Source organism: Macaca fascicularis, chromosome X (genome assembly GCF_037993035.2).
Source record: "Macaca fascicularis isolate 582-1 chromosome X, T2T-MFA8v1.1".
In the NCBI taxonomy this organism is placed as follows: Eukaryota; Metazoa; Chordata; class Mammalia; order Primates; family Cercopithecidae; genus Macaca; species Macaca fascicularis.
Genome location: NC_088395.1, coordinates 18,020,961 through 18,041,519, shown reverse-complemented (window position 1 = coordinate 18,041,519; position 20,559 = coordinate 18,020,961). Strand labels below are relative to the sequence as shown.

Genomic DNA, 20,559 nt, shown 5'->3' with positions numbered 1-20,559 from the left:
CATGAGTTACAGGCTCCTTAGGCCGTGTGCTAAAATTCTCATTAACTTAACTTAGGGGGCATGGGATGTTCTTTCAAAAGCATACTGCATGTTTATTTTACTTTTTTGAGATTTATGCTCTATAAAAATATCCTAAAGATAAATAAAGTGCTATAATTAGTATATTTGAAGCCAAGGATAATACTAGGAAAACAGTTTCAGCTACAAAGATATTTGGCAAATCTTTTTTAGTATCTCACCGAGCAACACAAAAAGGAGCTAGCTGTGTGCTCTTTGGCTGTTTCAATGGTAGCTGAGGAGGTGCAGGGGAAAATGCAGGCACTTCATTACTTGTTCACTTTTAGTGATGATGGAACTTGGTGAAATAAACACGTTATGACGTTAAACGATTACAGATATTTTACACTCCATATAGTTATGTGATAACAGAAATCTAGTTTCTCTCTCCTCCAGTCTATCTTCAAACTACATTAGAGATTTTTGTTTGTTTTACCACGACCGGGCCATTAGGGAAGAGTGTCATATCTGTTGTCTTTTGATGAAATATGTATCTTAATGACAGTTCCTAATTTCCACCAACCCCCTTTTTCTTCTGGCCATGTCTAGTCGCTCCTGTGTCTCTAGAGTAAGTTTATGGAAACAATTTGCCAAGAATATTTGTAGCTGAGCGTATGTTTTCCTGGTGAACGGGTTGATTTCAGTGATAGCTCAAGCACCATCTGCCTGAAACCAAATCTGCTTATTTTTAACATTCCATTTTATAGCCTTCAAAAATTGCACCCTAAACAATTTGAATGTAAAATTAAGACACTGCCTGGAAAATGGTAATTTGCATATTTGCTTAGGTGTCAAAAGAGAAGAGAAGCAGTGTCTGCCAAGTGCCTGCTGTGTGCTTGACTAGGAATGGGACAGGTCCTTGTCACTCAGAGTAGGTCCACAGCCCAGCAGCAGTGGACCACTGGCAAGCTTGTGAAAATTGCAGGGTCTTGATTCAGGGGCAAAATTTGCATTTTAGCAAGACCCTCCCCAACCTCCATCCCCCATGTGATTTGTGTGCACACTAAAGTTCAAGAAGCGCTAACCCAGAGCAGTGGTTGTCAACCCTGGGTGCATATTAGAATTACATGAGACACTTAAAAATAGTTACTAACGCCTGAGCTCCCCACTCCCACTGCCAGAAATTCTGGCTGAATTTGCCTAGGGTGGGGCCCAGCACAACCATTTGTTTTTACAGATCCCGAAGGTCATTCAAACGGGCAGCCAGACTTGAGCGCCACTGGGGAAAAAGAATACAAACAAAACATGAGAAACAAAAAGTGGTCATCTCCAAGAAACTCACTGCTTTGTTTATTTGTGAAATGTTTATTATGCACTTAATTTGTCCCAGCAGTTCTCATTCAGTTCCTTAGACAAAGTTACAAAATCCTGCAAGGAGCAGCGGGTCATGACAGCTTGCGGAAGAAGCCACCCCTTTCCTTCTTTCCAGATAGTATTGCGACAAACAGTATTCCTATGGCTTCAGCCCACCTTTTAAAGAGTTAGTTGCTTCCCTAGGGGGGGCCTGGTAGGTGGTAGAGCACAGACATATTTTCTTGCTGTGGGACTTTGTTTACGGATATGGTTTTGTATTTCAACAGAAAACTGTTCGCAAAAATAAAAAGCTTACCAACCCTGTTGCACCAGCATCTGCAGACAGAAATGACCATAGGGACAGAGATGGTGGTGAAGGCAGTTCTTGGATGTTTCAGCCAATGAATTATTCTGAAATGAGAGAAAAGGGGAACTTGCAGCCAAACAGTAATTCTATCCCTGAAGAAATGCAAGAGCCTTCCACTGATAATCCAGAGGAACCTGGTGAAGCATGGGGTGAGTTTTTAAAAAACTTATTTTTAAATAAATTCTCTTGCTGATAAATGTTGAATCTGAGTGATGCATTTTTGGGGCTTATTGTACTATTCTCTCTACTTTTATGTGTGTTTGAGAAATTTCATCAGAAAGTGAAACAATTTAATGTCTTTTATTAATGAGTTAATGAAATATATAGACACATGGTTCTGGGACTGTTATTTTTCCTACGGAAAGTGGCTCTTTGCCGACTCACTGGACCGTGTGAGCTCTGATAAGGCACTGCCCTCCGTGGTGAAGGGGAGGGGCTGCAGCTGAGATACACTTCTTGTTCTCTGTGTGCCTGGCACATTGCAGGTGTGCAATAGGATTTTTGGCACGAATTCGTGAATCTCATCTCTCAGAACATTGTGCTCCCACTGCTAAACTGTCTGCTAAAGGCGCCTCCTGCTTTGATGGGTGTCAAGTGGCAGTGGTTCAGTACTGACTGTGCCACCTGCCACTTGTGCTTCCCAATGCATCTTCCCAGGGTGCTGGGCTTTAGCATCACCCATACCGATGAGTGACATCTGAAGTAGCAAAACTTCATTCTCTCTGTACCCTGCCCCCATGTTAACCCTAAGTAGAATACTACCTGGGATCCTTTTCAAACGAAATCATTGACAAGATATAGCTTTATTTCTTCCATTATAAAAGTAATCTAACTACTGTATTTGTTAAGATTGTACACTACAGACACAGACTGGATATATTAAACAACAACACAAGTCACCAGTTGAATAGCTCCTGTATTCAAAGAAGCAAAGAACCGAGTGAGTCTCAGGCAGGCAAGAACTAGAGCAGCCCCAAGACTGTGAGAACTTGGGCCACATGTCTCTAACCCTGACTCAGCTATAACGAGGGGACGGGGCAACTAAGCCCACTGTGAGCCAAGCAGTCACTGTAGTGTGTGTGGAGTCCGTTATGCCATTTTATTTAAAAAATTGGAAAATATTTTTAAGAGGGGGAAGAAAGCTCCCACAATCAAAATACTTTAAAAAACTGTTGTGGGCATTTTCATTTTCCTCCAGTTTTTTTTTTTCCTGTGAACATTTGGAAACATTATGATTCCCATATAATTACTCCCCTTCTCTAACATTATAATATGTATCTATTTTTCCTCAAGAATCTGCAATCTTCGTAATCATTGCTCTAAGTAGGATTATAACATTCCATTAATTAAGTGCATCCCTATTTATTTGTCTCCTACTTTGTTTCTTTTTGTTGTTGTTGTCATTTTGGTTTGAGGGTTTTTTGGAAGGGGATTACAAATCAGTCTACAAAAAAACAGTCTTCATTCAGATTTTTTTTTTTTTTTTTTTTTTTTTTTGAGATGGAGTCTTGCTCTGTCACCCAGGCTGGAGTGCAGTGGCACAATCTCGGCTCACTGCAACCTCCGCCTCCCAGGTTCAAGCGATTCTCCTGCTTCAACCTCCTGAGTAGCTGGGACTACAGATGTGTGCCACCACGCTCGGCTAGTTTTTTTTTTTTTTTTGTATTTTTAGTAGAGACAGGGTTTCACCATGTTGGCCAGGCTGATCTTGAACTCCTGACCTCAGGTGATCCACCTGCCTCAGCCTCCCAAAGTGCTGGATTGCAGGTGTGAGCCACTGCACCGGCCGATTCAGATAGATTTTTTCATACTTTGGATTATCTTAGGTTAGGTTCTTAGAAATTGAATTACCAGGTTAAAGAGTATTAACCTTTTTTCCTGACCCTTGATAAATATTACTAGGTAAATCTCCCAGAATTAAGTCTTTGGACCCATTAAATGTGTTTCTAAATAATCTCTCCTGCTAAATGTTGAATCTGGATGATTCAATAGTTTTTATTGCCACCCATTAAATGATGGATGTTCTAAGATGAAGAATATACTTACTGACTTATAATAATTATATTATATTTTTAAATATATTTTATTTAACAAATAATTATTATATGTAAAATATAATATTTTTCAAATAGAGTTAATTTGAATCACTATGGACTGAAGAGAGATGATGATGATTAAGCTGTAGAGTTGAGAAATGAAAAGTCTTAAAACTTACTTTTCATTTCAAATAAGATCTCTAAGATACAATATGTAAAGTGAACCAGCAGTGTGTTGATTTAAAATGAATTTAATACTAAATAGAAAACCTACATTTTAAAAATTATAACTATTTCAGGAAGAATCATGGAGCTTATTTTTGAAAAAATCTTTCTTATAAGTAGGGAAACAGTGCATTACATTACTTAGAATTTGTTACTAAATGTAATTTTAAAACTTATTGTATCCTAAAAGGTAACAGCATATTAAATCTTCCTGTTGAACCGTGGTAGCATGTGTAATCACAGTGATTTCTACCTCATTTCTCATGCTGTCTCATAATCCACTAAAAATGCAAGGCTTTAGGCTGGGCACGATGGCTTATACCTGTAATCCCAGTACTTTGGGAGGCCGAGGCAGGAGGATCGTTTGAGTCTGGAAGTTTGAGACCAGCCTGAGGAACAAAGTGAGACCCTGCCTCTATAAAAGATAAAAAAAATTAGCTGGGGGTGGTGGGGTGGACCTGTAGCCCCAGCTACTTGAGTGGCGAGTGGCTAAGCTAAGAGGATTACTCAAGCCCTGGGAGGCTGGGGCTGCAGTGAGCCATGATTTTGCTACTGCATTCCAGCCTAGGCAACAGAGCAAGACTCTGTCTTTAAAATAAATAAAAATGTTTAAAGCCTTAGATTTTTAACCTCTCAAATTCTTTAGCCTAACAATTCAGAAAAATCAGTGTTTCTGTTTCAGCCTTTAAAAAATAATGCAACCTAACATCTGCTGTGAAAATTGACATCTTTCTCTTTTGCTTCTAGGCTATTTTGGAAGACCTTGGAGAAATATACGGATGCCATATTCAGTACTGACTTTGGCAAAAGCTAAGTCTTGCGCAAGCCTGTCAGCTAGATACCTTATTCACAAACTCTTCACAAAAGATGTCCTGATCCAAAGTAACGTCTATGGCAGTCTAAAGCATGGCCTGTATGCCCTTGACCCTAATAAGATTAGTGCTCTCCAAGGTTTGTTACATGTAGAGTATGTCTGAATAAATAAAAGCCAATTGTGTTTAAGAGAAGGGCAGAAAGAAGAATCCATTCAGGTTGTGTTTGTTCTGGGGAGAATGGAACTTTTACTGAGTCCCTCATTAGAGTACAGCAAGGAGCAAGATCATGAATTGTATTTCTCTCTGCATTTGGGTTCTTAGGGCTAATTGCTGTGTCTTGAATGGCTTTGCTAGAACAGGAAAGGGGTTATTGACTGTAGCTCCCTGCTATGGACTGCCAGGGGTATGAAAACTCAAAACACCTTCATTGACTGAGGAGCAGGGTCAAAGCTAAAGGGCTTTATCCATTTGCAGAAGTGTCAACGAAAGCACAGAAGGTTAATTTGCTAAGTTTTTCTTGTGCACATTAGCCTAATATAGTCTCTGTGACATATGCTAAGTGAAGTAATAAAGCTTCTAAAAACTTCTTGTGAAATCTTAAATTTGGACAAAGTGGAAGCAAAATATTTCTTACTTGTGTCACTGGCACCCAGCAAAGATGTAGCTCTGATCTCAGGTGGTTCCTACCTTCATATCATACATTTTCATAGCCAACAAATTTGAACAACACTGGTGTTTCAGAATAAAGAAACCTGGTTTTCAGCTAGCAGCTTTTATAAGCATTTGTTATCATCTAACCCAATTGTTTTCAAACTTTTTTTTTTGCTGCAACCCATAATAAGAACTACATTTTACATTGTGACACAGTACATGCCTCTGTGTGAGTGTGACTTTTAAAAACCAAAGCAAAAGTTTCACAAACAGTACTTACTCTATGAGTGTTACATTCCAGTATTTTCTCTTTCATTACATTTCTTTCAAGTACTGCTATCACTGATTTCACAACCTAGTAATTGGTCACAACTTGCAACTTGAACATCACTGAGCTAACCTACTAGGCAAAAAAACTAAACTCAATTTCCCTTACTTTATGGTTAAAAAAAAAGTTTGTAGGCAATTCTGAAATGAATGTGTTTATGGAAGAAATAGTGTCTTTCTAATTACTTTTTTTTTTAATGCAGGGAAAAATAGGTGACTTTTATAGTTCTTTAACATCTAGAAAAGATTACTTCTTTAAAAGTTGATGAAAAATATTTTCTAAGCCTTTTATCATTTTCTCTCTCACTGAATTATATTAAAATCTGAAAGATGTCTTTTGCAGTAAACAAATATTCAGCACGAGTTTGATGTATTATCCACATAGGGCAGATTTTAACAAATTTCTCCTAAGACTCAAAGTTCTATTGCTATGTAGAAGGACAATCATTTCAGTTATTTCAGCAGAGAGAAGACAGTAGAGTCATTGTTGTCCCAAGGGGCAGAGCCAGCCCCAAGGAGTAGAAGCTGACAAGAAAGTCTGTTTCACTTTAATATAAAGATAAAATGAACTTGGAGAAGGAAGAGTCAGAGCAAAGGCTGGGTGATCAGATATGAGAGGAGAGACCTGCACTCGTGGGAGAACTGGGATTATGACCCCTAATATGATTTCTGTAAAAGTACTGCTTCATTCGAAATGAGTTGAAACATACAGAAATGTATGGAAAATAATATAATAAATACCTGTCTATCCCCGTCATTGATAATAGACATTTCGTGTTTTGTGCTCCACGTTTTTGTTTTTAAAAAAATAATAAAGCTTTACTGATATAATTAACACTCCAACTCATCATCCCTTTCCTCTCTCCTGCTCCCCAGAAGTAATCACAGTCCTGGAGTTGGATATATCATTCCCACGCATGTTTTATACTTTTGCTACCTATGTTAATAGATCCATAAATAATATGTAATATTGTTCTGTAGTTATTTTATTTTACTTTATTTTTTCTTTTCTTTTTTTTTTGAAATGGAGTCTTGCTCTGTTGCCCAGGCTGGAGTGCAGTAGTGTGATCGTGGCTCACTGTTGCTCACTGCAATGCTGCACTCCAGCCTCAAACTGGTGGGCTCAAACAATCCTCCCACGTTGGCCTCCCAAAGTGCTGGGATTGTAGGTGTGAGCCACTGCACTTGGCATGTGGTTGTTTTAATGTACGTAAATGGGGATGTACAGTAATCTTTTTGCACAACTTAAAATCACTCAACATTATGTTTTTGAGATCTTTTCATACATTTGAACTGCTGATTCATATCCCATTGAATGAATAAACCAATTTATTCTTGTATTCTTATATAGTTTCTTACCCTAATATTTTGTTATTTGGGGGAAAAGTTTCTGAAAATTAGTAGTCAAAGGTAACTCTGTCCAGGAGCCAAAGGTGTAGATTTCATATAAATAACTATTATCTGATGCTCTCTGATGAGAGTTCAGTATCACTTAAGGGCTCTTAATTGATAGGGAGGAAGTTAGTAGGCAGATTTGCAATTAGCGAACAACCCTCACTCCTTAAACCCCCATCCATGTCTTTATATTGCAGAACTGTCGAATCTTAGCAATAGGAAATACTTTACAGGCCCTCTAATACAACATCCCACCCACAGCAGGAACTCCTATCTCAACTTTGACAGAGTCACCTCCCCTGGGCTTTGAACACTTCCATTGATGAGGCACCTGCTGTCTCAGCTACAATTCATGGGAAAGTTCTTCCTTCTAGTGACTCAAAATGTACCTTCCTTTGTAAATCATACACATTTGTCTTGGTTATCCCTTCTCTACCTAAACAGGGTCAATCCAATCACTTTTCACAGGTTGGGCCTTCAAGCAGTTAATGACAGCCATCACTTCCTGCTGGAGCATTAGGAGATCATAAAGACACTCCCTTTTAAGTTCAGAACCGAGTGAGAGAGGGCTGCTCCATTCAGGCAGGTGAAGATAAAAATAGCAGCTTTATTCTTCAATCGTACATGTCCCATTCATCCCAACTTTCCAATGTAGAGGTCTCTCCACATGGTAGCATGAGGGTTGGAGAGGAAATGTTCTACCCAACCTTTTCCCTCTTAAGCCTTATGCTTTTTCAGTTAAATATTAACATTTCCCTTCAGAATTCCTCACATACATGTTGCCCTGATCCTTCATGATTTGATTCAATAACTACCTTCAGATGTGCTTAAATCCATCCAGGATACAATAGTATAACCTATTAGGCTGTTAATGCAGCCTAAAATGTCACATGCCATTTAAAAATTTATGGTCAGGTCAGGCGCAGTGGCTCATGCCTGTAATCCCAGCCCTTTTGGGAGCCAGAGGCAGGAGGATGCCTTGAGCTCAGGAGTTCGAGACCAGCCTGGGCAACCTGGTGAAACCCTGTCTCTACAAAAAATACAAAAATTAGCTGGGCATACACTGGCTACTAGCTACTCCCTAGCTACTTGGGAGGCTAAGGCAGGAGGATCACTTGAGCCTAGAAGGTTGAGGCTGCAGTGAGCCGTGATTGTGCCATTGCACTCAAGCCTGGGTGACAGAGTGAGACCCTGTCTCAATGAAATAAAATAGAATAAAATAAAATATATGGTCAACTAAGACCTCTAGATCTTTCTTGCTATAACTGACATTTATATTGTTAGTATTCAGGCTGTTACCATTTATACCGCTAGCACCTTTTAATGTTAATGTAAGAAAAATATAAATATATTTTTTGCTGCATCATATCTTGTCAGTGTAGGTCAGCGTTCCCTGAACTGTGTTTCTCAAATTCAGCTAGATGTTAGTAGGTGTTTTAGGTGTTTCATGAAATACCTTTTCTTTTTTTTTTTTTTGAGACAGGGTCTCACTCTGTTGCCCAGGCTGGAATGCAGTGGCGTGATCACAGCTTAATGCAGCCTCGACCTCCCAAGCTCAAATGATCCTCCCACCTCACCCTCTCGAGTAACTGGGACTACAGGCATGCGCCATCACACCTGGCTAATTTTTGTAATTTTTTTGTAGAGATGGATTTCACTATGCTGGCCAGGCTGGCCTCAAACTCTTGGGCTCAAGCGATCCACCCGCCTCAGCCTCCCAAAGTGCTGGAATAACAAGCGTGAGCCACTGTGCCCAGCCTCGTGAAATACTTTTAAAGTCAAACGGCTAGGAAAGACCTTAAGCAAGCACCCCAAGGACCTCAGTCAATAGATGCGTTTCACTTGACTGTCAGTTTCTTTTATTTTGCAGACAGGGTCTCATTCCTGTTGCCCAGGCTGGAGTACAGTGGCTAGATCATGGCTCACTGCAGACTCGACTTCCCGGGCTCAGGTGATTCTCCCACCTCAGCCTCCTGAGTAGCTAGGACTACAGGCATGCGCCACTATGCCTGGCTAATTTTTGTGTATTTTTAGTAGAGACAGGGTTTCACCATTGTTGCCCAGGCTGGTCTCGAACTCCTGAGCTCAAGCAATCCGGTCGTCTTGGCCACCGTGCCTGGCCGACTGTCAGTTTGAAAACTGAATGCCTTTAGCCATCAAGCCTGCCTAAATCTCCCAGTCTTGATCCCTGACCTTCTGTTGTCCTGTGCACTGCCACCTCCCTCATTTATGCGTCCCACCAACGCAGCTGCATCTCTAACATTTCAATCAGCAAAAGGAGGCTCCACTTGTCTTTTCTGTGGGATTGTTCAGAACCCTGAATATGCTTGTGTGCAATCTTAAATCCCCAAGTGGTGACTAGCTGCAGAGGGTAGCATTTCCCATTTGTGCAACTAGCACCTTTTTCCCCAAGAAACTTCTTTTATGACTAGCGTTCCAGAGAACACATTTTGGGAAACACCAGTCAATTTAGGCTCCTTGTTGCCACCTGTTGAAAGCTTTGCAAGCATTGTATTTGTCTTCCGGTGTGGTAATTATCCCTCCCAGCTTTGCTGTTGTGGGAAAATGGGATAAACATTTTTTCCAGAACTTATTTTTGATTAATAAAATGTTAGCAGGATAGAGTGGGATACTGAATCCAGTGACATACCACAAAAACCTTTTTCCAGGCTACCACTGATCCATTAATTAATTAGTCCTTTGGGTACGAAAGCCTTTCAACCTTGACACATGCTTTGCTAAAAAATTTGGATATATGTGATGTTTATGGCATGTTTATTAGCCTATTAACCCTATTGAAAAACAAATGAGATTAATGTAACTAACTAATGCTAACCTGTAGGGATCACCAGATCCTTTTCCAAGGGCTGAAAGACACTTAGACCTTTGATTACCTAATGATATGTCCGAGGGCAGCCCTGTTCTTCTAATAAACACCTCTCTTCCATACCTTTCTCCTTGTCTGTCTTCTCACTTTCTCTAAGAGTGCTCCTTGAATTATGTTACTCTGTCACCTTCCCTTTTAGAAGTCTTCCTCTAATTGCAAGATCTAAATACCCTTATTCCTTTTATCAGAGATAAATCCAGCAGTACCAGAAAAGTTAGCAGTTACAGCTTCTTCCCTCTTAAAGTAGGATGACACTGCAGCCTCTTGTTCATTGCAGAGGCTTAGCATGTCTCTATTCGAGCTGATAAGTGACATGCTAGATGCTTGTTTGATACTTTTGAGAGTAACAAAAGTTGACCTTGGATACTCAAGGCAGCAGAGGATTTCTATTCTGGTATGTGGCAAGGTCATGGGAGATTTTTGCTTTATTGTGATTTAAGCATGGTGCTGTTTCATATAGTTCTCTTTTTAGATTAAAGAATTTGTTCAGCTAATTTAATAATGATTATAGCCTATGTGTTTTAATTGAAGTGTTAATGATCCTTTCACAGACACCGTAGTAGAATGAAAGTTGAATGAATTGATTTCTCTGAGAAGTGATTTGCAAGTAAACTGTTATGTCTTGGGTCTTTACCACCAGAGTTCCTCCAAGAAAACTACCCAATTTGTGATCTCTCGGAAAATGGAAGGGACTGGAAGTTGTGTGTGACCTCCATCAACAGCAGTATCCGTAGCCTTAGACATAATGTCAGAAGTGCTGAAGCCAGATCTCAGTCGCTTCCAGCAGTGACCCCTCCAGAGTCGGAGCAGGAGTAAAAGTCAAGAGATCCCAACGCCACTGACAGAAGCACCTGAACGGCAGCTGCCAAACTTTTTTTTTTTTTTTTTAAACTGTTAAGACTATTTTGTAAGTTTCTCAAGTTCTAATTCCAAAATCAGCCTGCTGTACTGGCAGAGTAGTTTGCATTAACACCTGTAGAAATTGCCAAACTTCTTTTTCTGCTCATAAAGGAGGTAGAATCACATTAGGAAGATGTGTAATGTTTCATCTGTGGATTTGATGACAACCTTTCATTGAGGGAATGGTAGTAAACTCATGGGCTTGTGACCCATGGCTTTGTCTTAGATAATTGACATTAATATACTTTTTTTTTTGATAAGGCAGAGAAAGAAATTCAATAGAAAGTAAGGAGTCGATCAGTCAAATAATATAAAATGGTAGTTTTCATTGCCTTTGAATGTGGTGTGAGAAGATCAGTACACTTAGCACGTAATGACAGATGACATCTGAGTGTCAGTGAATAAAGATAGGTAGGGAGCCGTAGAAGAGGCACTGGGAAATATTTGCCAAGCATAGAAACTTGCAGGCACTAGACATTGAGTATCTGCCAAGTACATCGTAACCAAGGGCTTAGATCTTAATGCCACTAACTCAGAAGCGAGGTATGGTTTACATATAACCAGAGCACCCACACAGTACCTTTCTTATACATCCATCAGAATCATAGGCTTGACACATAGTTTGACCTAAACTTTCCGATGAGACCTGTGTTCTTTTAATTTACTCCTGATGAGAACAGCATTTCTTTAGTTACCTCCTGATAATATCTTAGCACTGACGTTTTCTCAGGGTTAACGTAGAAAATCATATTATAAAACTGTAGTTCCATTTAGGTAGGTTAGATTTAAGAATATGCTACTATAAATGCTAAGGATCTGACCAAATTCAGACACTAACGTAATTTTTGGTTTCTGAAATGTCTGGGTGAAGGTTTTAATATGTTTGCTGTATTTTTCTGATAGATTCTACTAGTTGAAATGCATACAAATGTAAATCTTACAATGTTTTAAGTGAAAAAAGATTCCATATTCAGTTAGAAAGAAGTGATTTTAAAGGATATTGACAGGATTCTTAGAGAATTAAAAAATAATCCCATTTTGCTCATGCATAGGATTTTATTTTTAACATAGGCACTTGATTTTAAAGAAAGTTCTTGAATGTTTCAGCCATGGGAAGTACTCTATAATTTCATCATTCGACCATTTGTGCTTAAGAACCATTTTGCCAGGTTTAATGCCATCTTTCAGCTTTTAACCTATCAAATGGCCCTCAGTCACATCTGTTTTATAGCATTCTTAGGTATTGTTCAAAAAGCAATTTTTTCCCTTGTAAGAGGTCAGCCTTTAGTTTTGGTCACTGGCTTCTGACCCATGTCTTTGTCTTAAATAATTGACATTAATATAATTTGTTTTTTTGATAAAGTAGAGAAAGAAATCCAATAGAAAGTAAGGAGCCACTCAGTCAAATAATATAATTCATATAAAACTTGACAAGTCTTTTTATTTTCGTGACTTGCGAGATTTAGATTTTTTTATGTGACCGATTTGTAGAATGAATACATATTTTCAAATATATCTTTTCAAAATTCAACTTTTAGAGTATTTTAGCAAAATTTAAGTATAGTTTATAATATACAAGTATAGCTTTTTAAAGATAAAATATTAAGGATTTATTTTTAAAAATAATTCTCTGAATGATTTGTTGTAGTAGTTGCCTTCAGCTTAATAAAACCATAGTACTTCTACATACATCTTTATAAGTTAAGCTATGCCTACAAAGGTCTTAAAAAGTAGATAATTTACTGGGCGTAGTGGCTCACACCTGTAATCCCAGCACTTTGGGAGGCCGAGACGGGTGGATCACCTGAGGTCAGGGGTTTGAGACCAGCCTGGCCAGCATGATGAAACCCCGTCTCTACTAAAAATACAAAAAAAGTAGCCGGGCATGGTGGCATGTGCCTGTAGTCCCAGCTACTCAGGAGGCTGAGGCAGGAGAATCACTTGAACCCAGGGGGTGGAGATTGCAGTGAGCCGAGATTGTGCCACTGCACTCCAGCCTGGGTGACAGAGTGAGACTCCGTCTCGGGAAAAGAAAAAAAAATAGATAATTTTAAAAATCTTGCATAAAAAAAATCTTCCATAAAGGGCAAAAAGGCTTTAACTTCCGTAATTCAGATTTAATCCAACTAAGATAGTCTTTGGCTTCACCGTTCAGTTTCATAAGTTATTTTACAAACTACTAGTAACAGAGCTAATACAGAATAGTAATCCACATTATAAACATAGATCAAAAGACCACATCATACCCCATAAATACACGCAGTTATTATTTGTCAATTAAAAATAATTTTCTTAAAAGAAAAATACAATTCGACCCTAGGCAAGAAGAAATTTCAAATTGTATATGCAGATTTTGAATTTGGTTAATATTTTGTGGTATCTGAAATATTCCCTGGACTAGAAGCAAAACCACAGAAACAAAACTTTACATTTAGAAGAAAATTTCCAGACTTCTATTGCTAACTTTATTACATTAGTGGTTTTCAGAAGTCATTTAAAGCAGTCTTGTCTGATAGAACTTTCCACCATGATGGAAATGTAAATAAACATACCACATTAAAAATATAAATTTGCAATGTCCAATAGGCTTGTATGGCTATTGAGCACTTAAGATGTAACTAATTAGACAGAGGAAGTAAATTTAAAATTTTCTCTCATTTTAGCTAATTAGAATTTAAATTGAAATAGTCACAAGTGGATAGTGGCTACTGGGTTGGATGGCACAGTTCAAAATGCCCCTTATTTTAAAAAAAGTATTTAAAAGTCGTTCCCATGGCTTGAAGAGGAATAACATACACATAACTTCTTTAAAATCACATTTTGTTTGAGATGGAGATCTTGCTATATTGCCCAGGCTTATCTGGAACTCCTGGGCTCAAGAGGGAGGATCACATTTGACTGGACAAAATAAATTTTATGAAGATGTTTTGTACTTTATGTTAAAGTGGATCTTTTCTGTCTTCAAAATTTAACAAGTTAGTTCTATTACTATATTAGTCCAATGTTAAACATTTCAACTGCCTGCTCATAAGACTTGTTTTTGATAAATAAATGTATCTTTAATGTTTTGTTTTGTTTCCCAAATAAATACAATAAACACACATCTAAAATGCTCTTAATATAGATGCTCAGGTTGTTGTTTTAATGAACTCATCTTACAGAACTTTTGCTGATGTTACCTACAGTGTTTTATATTAATGTAACACATATTTTTCAGCCAGTTTATTAAATGTGGCACAGCTAGAATGTTGACTTTCTTCCTTGATAAGCAAAACAGAATAGTTTAACCCAGTAACAGTAATTTACCATGGTAGATATAATTATGTCTATTGAAAACTTTGGCAGTACTTTGTCCTTCCTGAGTAAAATCTAAGTGTTATTAACACATGCCATTTTTATGCTTTAATATTTATTTAAATATATGGTAATATTTTTATTTTGGCCAGCAAAGCTAAGATTTTCAGCTCTGGCTTTCAGTTTTCCTTATAGCCCATATCCATATCTAGTGGAGTAATTTCTCCATGGAGGTCTGACATTATTAACTCTTCTGTAGAGTAAAGCACTTATCACCCCTTCGTTTCATCCTAACTTATTTTAATTCACAATGCATCAAATTTGCAATGACCTTTCTCATTATGCTAAAAAAAATGCTCATCTACTTCAACCTAGAATAATTTGTAATCTCAAATTAACTAGTAAAATCAATTTGGAAGACTGATGGGTGAGACAGGTACAAATCTCAGTCCACAAACACAGGCGGGCAGGAAATCTAACTTAATTTTTCTATAACTACTTAATTTCTATTAAGAGCCTCCATGCACTGGAGGTAGAAACTTAATCTTAATCATTCAAGGCTTTTGACTTTCCTTGGAAGACAAGAAAACAACCCGGGGCATCGATGGAGGTTGGGAGAATACCAATGAGTGGTGTTTCCGTTCTTTTCTCCAGACTTACTTCTAAGTTCTAGGGGTCTTCTACAATTCCAAGCTGGGGAGAGGATATCAGAATCAGATTCTTGTCGTTTTCTGTAGCCATCATCAGTTGAAGTGTGTGTGCCTTGTCCCAGCTGGTCTTCAATCAGTGGTACACAACTATTTTATTTTTAAAAATTCTTAGATATTAATATATAAAGCTATTTTTTTTTTTTTTTTGGAGACAGGGTTTCACTCTGTCACCCAGGCTGGAGTGCAATGGAGTGATCTCTGCTCACTGCAACCTCCGCCTCCCAGGTGCAAGCGATCCTCCCACCTCAGCCTCCTAAGTAGCTGGGACTACAGGTGTGCACCCCCACGCCTGGCTAATTTTTGTACTTTTTGTAGAGACGTGAGTCTTGCTATGTTGCACAGGGTAGTCTCAAACTCCTGAGCTCAAGTGGTCTGCCCACCTTGGCCTCCCAGAGTGCTGGGATTACAGGCGTGAGCCACTGCACTCAGTCCCACAGCCATTCTTATTCCTGTCCCCAAGTTCCATTCAGATTTAACAGCTCCTGTCTCCATCCCTTCCAGAACCCTCTCAAGCTCAGGGCAGTCATTTTTGTGCTGCTTCCTTACTTTGCATCCTAGGAAATGTTTCGTCCTGTTCTCCATATACTTCCATACAGGACTGGCTACATCATTTGCAGGCCCAGTGCAAAGTGATGAATTCACTCTTGATGCTACTTAGCAGTCTTTTATTTTTAAAGTTTTTTTGGGGGGATAATTTTGGACTTACAGAAGAGTTGCAAAAATAGCACAGAGTGTTCCCATATAGCCTCCCCTGAGCATGGTTAACAGCCACATAACCATGCTACAATGATCAGAACTCAGAAAGGAACCTTGGTACAATACCACCAACTCCAAACTGTCTTTGTATTTCACTAGGTTTTCCACTGAAGTTCTTTTTTACTTCCAGGATTCAATCTAAAATCCCACCTGGCATTTAGTTGTCACATCTTACTTTCATTCAATCTGTGACAGCTCCTAAGTCTTCCTTTGTTTTTTCCTGATCTTGACAATTTTGAAGAGTACTGGTCAGTTGTTTTATAGAATGTCCCTCCCTTTGGGTTTGTCTGATGTTTTCTCCTGATTAGATTGAGGGTATGCATTGCGGAGAAGAAACCCCAGAGCTGATGTGCTCGTCTCAGTATCACAGCCTTCTAGATTTTTCCATAAAATAGTTACAAGAACAGTTCAGTAGTTTGCCCCAAATCATAGAGCTGCTAGCAACAAAGCCAGGACTAGATCTAAAGTCTCACTTTCATGCGAAGGGTGTTATCACTAACCCATAAATCCCTTCATATATTTTCAATACCACTGAATTATCCAGCAGTTGCCTTCCAGGATTGTGACGGCCAATTCTTTGCTTAGCTATAGAACAATGGAATGGGAGCATGAAGAGGCTGCATGGTGGACAGATATCCTGGAAGAAAAATAGTAATTTCAAACAAAGCAAAAGTTAAGTGCTGGCCCAGCGTCCCTGCTGCTTCATGAATGGTGATGATGATAGTGGTCACGGCTTATTAAGATCTGGCTGAGGGCCAGGCACTGTGCTTTCTGTGTAGGCGGAACTGTCCCGCCTCAACTCAGTGTCACCACTGCCCTTCTTCTAGAATCTGTGCTTTCCAGAAGAGACACTGAGAAGCACATTCCCCAGAACTCTTGCCTTAGTACAGTTCCAGTTGAGAGTTTGTCAGTGAGAGAAACTTGCATGAAATTTGAAGGCAGAAGAGAGCGAGAAGCCATTATTGTCCATGGCCAGACATGTGGGCAGGCGTGAGATTTACAGAAGCTTCCTTAAGGAACTCTTGAGAATCACACACTTCACAGCAGACAAGGGTGGGACTAGGGGAGGGAGGGGATTTCCACTGCTTCTTTAGAACCTCAGCAGCTTCCCAATAATCTTTTTGACAATCTTCTACCTCAGTGCTTTAAGCTGAGGTCTCCAGTGTCTGCTGCCTTTATCTTCCATGACACCTTCTTTGACCTTGTCTTTCCTACCTCTTTTAATAGTCCTGTAAACCACTAATTCCTATGCTAAAATCCTTTTTACCTGGCGTACATAGCATGGCTTCTGTTTCTCCAACTAACTTCTGATGTAGTATAACATGTTAATGCATTTGATCCTCTCACTATCCCAGGAGTCAGTGCCATTAGAAACAGGGACTCACAATCAATTGTGCCCATACCCACCAGTGAGCAGTTTAATGAATATTTCAGATATTTCTTAGCAGTAAAACTGAGTATCTTTGTTATTAGGATGTATGCTCTTATTTGAAAAACATGAAGATCAAAATTTAATTTCTTTTATCTTTCAAATATAAAAGGCTGTTTCCATATGAAAGCATTTCCAGGAACTCTGGAAGCATTCAGAAACCTGAGGACCAGAGATGGATAAATTCCCTTCCTTCCACTTTGTGGCATTAGAACGCACAGCGTCAGCCTTAACATCACTCACTTGCTTAATTATTTGTCTTCGCCACTAGCCTGAGCTTCCGGAAGGCAGAGACTGTGTCTTTGGTGCCTAACACCGAATAGTAGATGCCCAATAAACAAAAGCATTCCTCAGTTACCCTGCCTTAGCATGCCTGAGGATTCATGATTAGTTTTATTTCTTTGGTTTTAGCCTAATTTGACCTTTTCCCCTGTGAAAATGTAAGTTCTGTCTGTACTCATCCCTTATGCCTTCATTGTTAAATCTGTTCCTCAAAGTTGGTTTGATTTCAAGTGTGAAGAGAGCATGAGGACTTCTGAGTCCTAAGAGAGATAAATGTGTACTAAGATAAATATGTAATTAGGGCTGCAATATCCTTTGTAAAAGGAAAAAAATTGGAAACGATGTGTTTTTTTTTTTTTTTTAAAGTAAAATCATGGCTCTCATATAGATATAAAATGAACATATGCTGGAGATTTTATTGAATCTAGTACTAATGAGGGAACTGGTAAGATGTTACAACCATTTCAAAGGACAATCGAAAGAATGGACACATGTAGACATCAGGAATATGAAAGTGAATGTGCAAATGAAGGCAAAATTGGCTTCTTCCACAGCAAGGACAGGCAGCCAATTGAATCTCCATCTATAGATGCATTGCTTCAATTATACACAATTTACAGAATCCAAAAATGGTTCAAAGACAATGAAAGGTGCAGAAGCAGAATTTGAGAACCCAGAAGGATGTGCTCTAAACAATGCTGTTTTCCATCAAAGCACATTTTCCTCCTGCTGGGAATGTAAATGTCCACTAATAGAGAACTTGTAGCGTAGATGAAGAAACTCCCACTCCAATGGGAAAATAGGCATCCGTTAAAAAGAATGTGGCCAGTATCAACATGAAAGGCAAGACATAGATTAAAAATACTCACAATACATATGTCTGAGAGAGAACTTGGATATATTATATATTTTAAAATTCTATAAATCAATGATAAAAAGATGAACAATACAATTTAAAAATGGGCAAAATTCTTGAATGGGCATGTGATAAAAGAAGATATAGAAAGGGCCAATAAGCACATGAAAAAGTGCTCAACATAATCGGTCATCCGATTAATGCAAATTAAAATTGTAATGAGATGCCAGTATCCATCCATCAGAATGGCTTACACTGTGAAGACTGAAAATACGAAGTGCTGTCATGGGACAACTGGAATGCCATACACTGTTGGTAGGAGTGTAAGGTGGCATAGCCACTGTATTAATCATTCTCATACTGCTATGAAGAAATACCTGAGACTAACTTATAAAGAAAAGAGGTTTAATTGGCTCATGGTTCCGCAAACTGTACAGGAAGCATGGTAGCTTCTGGGGAGGCCTCAGGACACTTTCAATCATGGTCGAAGGCAAAGGGGTAGCAGGCACATCTTACATGGCCTGAGCAGGAGGAAGAGGGAGAGAAGAGGGAGGTGCCACACACTTTTAAGCAGCCAGATCTTGTGGGAACTCTAGCACAAGACAGCACTAGGGGGATGGTGCTACACCATCAGAAATCACCCCCATGATCCAGTCACCTCCCACCATGCCCCACCTCCAGCGGTGGGTATTACAATTGAACATGGGATTTTGGTGGGGGCCCAGATTCAAACAATATCAGTCACTGTGCGAAAATATTTGGTAGTTTGTAATAAAATTAAATGGGCAGTACCAATGACTCAACAATTGTAAACATATTCGCAAGATAAGTAAGTGCATATATCCACAAAACGACTTCTGTGAGAATATTCACAATAACCTTACTCACAAGAGCCCCAAAGTGAAAACAACCCAAATTTTGGTGGGAATACCACTAGGCAGCCACAACAACAAAATCCCAAACTACCAATGCATGCAAAAACATGGATGATGCTCCAGAATATTATGTTGCACAGAAGAATCCAGATGCAGAAGAATACCTGCATGTGAGTCCACGAATGTGATGTTTAACAGGAAAAACTACTGCATGGTGTTGGAAGTCAGTGTAGTTACCATCTCAATATCTGTGGGATGATATTGACTGGAAGGATATGGGGGAGCTTTTCTGGGGTAACGGAAATGTTTTCATCTTGATCTGGGTGGTTGTCACACAGGAATACAGATGGTCCCGACGTATGTGGTTTGATGAATGATTTTCCAACTTTATGATGGTGTGAAAGTCATATGCAACCACAAGGTTTCAGACTTTAAGCACTGGAGACTCTTTGACCAAAGACTCTCAGGCTGCATTTTCAACTTGTCTTTTCAACCTATGATGGATTCATTGGGACATAATCCCATTGTAAATCAAAGAGCATCTGTAAGTACATGCAAAAAAATCCTCAAAGTCAGTTATGTGCAGTAGACTGTAAATAAATTATACCTCAACAAAGTACTGGTAAAAAAAAAATGCAATCAATCTAGATAAAATGATTTGAAAATCATGTCCTAACTTGCAAGAGACATATTTCTTAAGTTCAAACAGCAAGTCACAGAACAGTAAATGAAATGCAATTCCATTTGCTTTATTAAAGACCACATGGACATATATGTGTAATTTGTAAATGCATCACACAAGTTAGAGGACAGTTGCTGGATGCTTAGTTGGCGTTACTTCTGGGGAGTGCAAAGGAATAAATAGGTGTGGGAGGCATTATTGTTTGTATTTGTCCATTTTCACATTGCTGTAAAGAAATAACTGAGACTGGGTAATTTATAAAGGAAAGAGGTTTAATTGACTCACAGTTCCACATGGCTAGGGAGGCCTCAGAAAACTTACAATCATGGTGGAAAGCAAATGGGAAACAAGGACCTTCTTCACATGGCAGCAGGAGAGAGAAGTGTGCATGAACAAAGGAAAAACTACCATTTATAAAACCATCAGATCTCGTGAGAAGTCACTCACTATCACAAGAACAGCATGGGGGAAACCATCCCATAATCTAATCACTTCCTTCCCTTGACATGTGGGGATTACATGTCCCTCCCTTGACACGTGGGGATTATAATTCGAGATGAGATTTGAGTGGGGGCACACAACCAAACCATATCCTTGTTTGTATTGTTTATAATGCAAATGAATGTGTAATTTAAAATAGGCCAATTCTGATTCATGTAACGGTAACAGAAAATGGAACACTTGATCTAGAAGAAGAGTGCTGCAAGGGATGTTACACAGTT

The 20,559-nt window shown here is 38.9% G+C and overlaps 1 protein-coding gene across 1 annotated transcript in view; it reads left to right on the top strand.

Annotated features, from left to right (window-relative positions):
* BEND2 (BEN domain containing 2) overlaps nucleotides 1-20,559 on the top strand; it is a 123,777-nt gene that overhangs the window by 40,195 nt on the left and 63,023 nt on the right. The window contains 3 exon segments of the mRNA XM_074030206.1: nucleotides 1,638-1,866; nucleotides 4,726-4,929; nucleotides 10,694-10,871. Of these exon segments, the coding sequence (XP_073886307.1) occupies nucleotides 1,638-1,866; nucleotides 4,726-4,929; nucleotides 10,694-10,871 (611 nt within the window).